The following is a 1,553-nucleotide window of genomic DNA, read 5'->3' as shown; positions in this document are numbered from 1 at the left end:
TATATATCACTTAAGAATCCATTATAATTTGAAGAAACCCAAACTTAATTTTGAAACAATTTTATTCTTCGTGTTGTTCAATTTTATGGATCCTTTGTAAGGATTGTTAAAAAATATAAGAAATCATAGTTAGTTTTGGTGGATTTATGCCGACATGCTTGATAGAAAAAATTATTGATATAAAATCTTTTAAAAATTCAATTTTCCATGAGAAAACATCATAAAATAAACTCTATTTTATTGGGAAATCCATAGCTGAGACAGAACTAGAGAAGGATAAAAAATCAATTATACTCTTAAACATTTATATGAAATATCCATGTGTATTTAATACACAGAAGTATAAATTAATAATAAAATTATAAAACGATATAACTTAGTAAACTTACTATGCCAAAAAGTTGGATAAGTCAGCCGTAAGGGACAAGCAGCAGTCCAAAATTTAGAACAACCATACAGAAGAAATAAGCACATCACAACAAGCATAACCAAATATCCAATAAAGTGTCGATGATTGCGAGCACCTAAATTTAAAAAAGATTTATATACATACAATATTATTAAAATAAATAAATTTATTAAATCTTGAATTGGTCATTAAAATGGTCAGTGTAAACAATGTTAATTTTACAATTAGTTAACTGTATAATAAAAAACAACATGTTCATTTTTGTAGAAAGATGATCCAGATGGCTGTATGAAAATAGTAGAAAACTATTTATTAGTAAACTAATTTACTATATTTGTACCTTTTTTTGACTGCCACTCAGATCATTTTCCTACTATCTATTACATATGGCTAACTATTAATCTTATAATACGTTCATTTTTGTTTAAGGAAAAGATGGCCAGGAGTTTAAAGTAACGTGAAGAACCAAAATGATTAAAACTTATTTTTAGTTATTTCCAACTTTTTGGTCTAAATTTCTGGCCTTTATCACAGAAAAGTAGAAATAAAGATAACAACCGTGATAGAAGAAAATATAAAACAATAAAAAAATATAATAGCAAGAAATCAAGAAAATAACAGATAGTAAGTAATATGAGAAAGTAAGGTATAATATAGGAATAATAAGAACTAATATATGACAATAACCAAGAGAATGAAAAATATGAGAAACAAAGAAAAAAAAAAGATAAGTACATGTAAAATGACCATTAGTTCATTCATTATTTATTTTTTCATTGGTTATTTAGTGGTTTAATCAACAGTTCTTAGATCCTGTTTTTTTCCAATATTTGTTTAATTTAGACTTAGGTTTACACTGTTCCATCCATCAACAAAAATCAGTTTCCGCTTTGCTCTTATGTTTTTTCTTCACTAGCATTACAAAAACACTCAGTCAAGTGAGTCTCTCATTATATTTTAATTTTTTTTCCTTCTATTTATATCCATACCACTACTTCTCAATTTAATTTTTTCCATATTCATTTTTCCTTACATACATTATTTACTCCTGTGCATCACTTCTTAATACTTTCAGTTGTACTACTTTACCCCTTTGGGTTATAGAACTTGATATAATAACTGCTTATTTTATTATTCTATATAT

The 1,553-nt window shown here is 25.7% G+C and overlaps 1 protein-coding gene across 1 annotated transcript in view; it reads right to left on the bottom strand.

Annotated features, from left to right (window-relative positions):
* The window catches only part of Hip14 (palmitoyltransferase Hip14), a 22,839-nt gene that overhangs the window by 8,590 nt on the left and 12,696 nt on the right, over positions 1-1,553 (bottom strand). Inside the window, exon 10 of the mRNA XM_014433108.2 lies at positions 390-524. Within this exon, the coding sequence (XP_014288594.1) occupies positions 390-524 (135 nt within the window). The remainder of the gene's footprint in view (positions 1-389; positions 525-1,553) is intronic.

This window comes from Halyomorpha halys, unplaced genomic scaffold (assembly GCF_000696795.3).
Source record: "Halyomorpha halys isolate HHAL.00 unplaced genomic scaffold, Hhal_1.1 Scaffold1157.1, whole genome shotgun sequence".
NCBI classification, from domain to species: domain Eukaryota; kingdom Metazoa; phylum Arthropoda; class Insecta; order Hemiptera; family Pentatomidae; genus Halyomorpha; species Halyomorpha halys.
The sequence above is the reverse complement of the archived record's forward strand: the minus strand, read 5'-3'. Positions and strand labels throughout refer to the sequence as shown.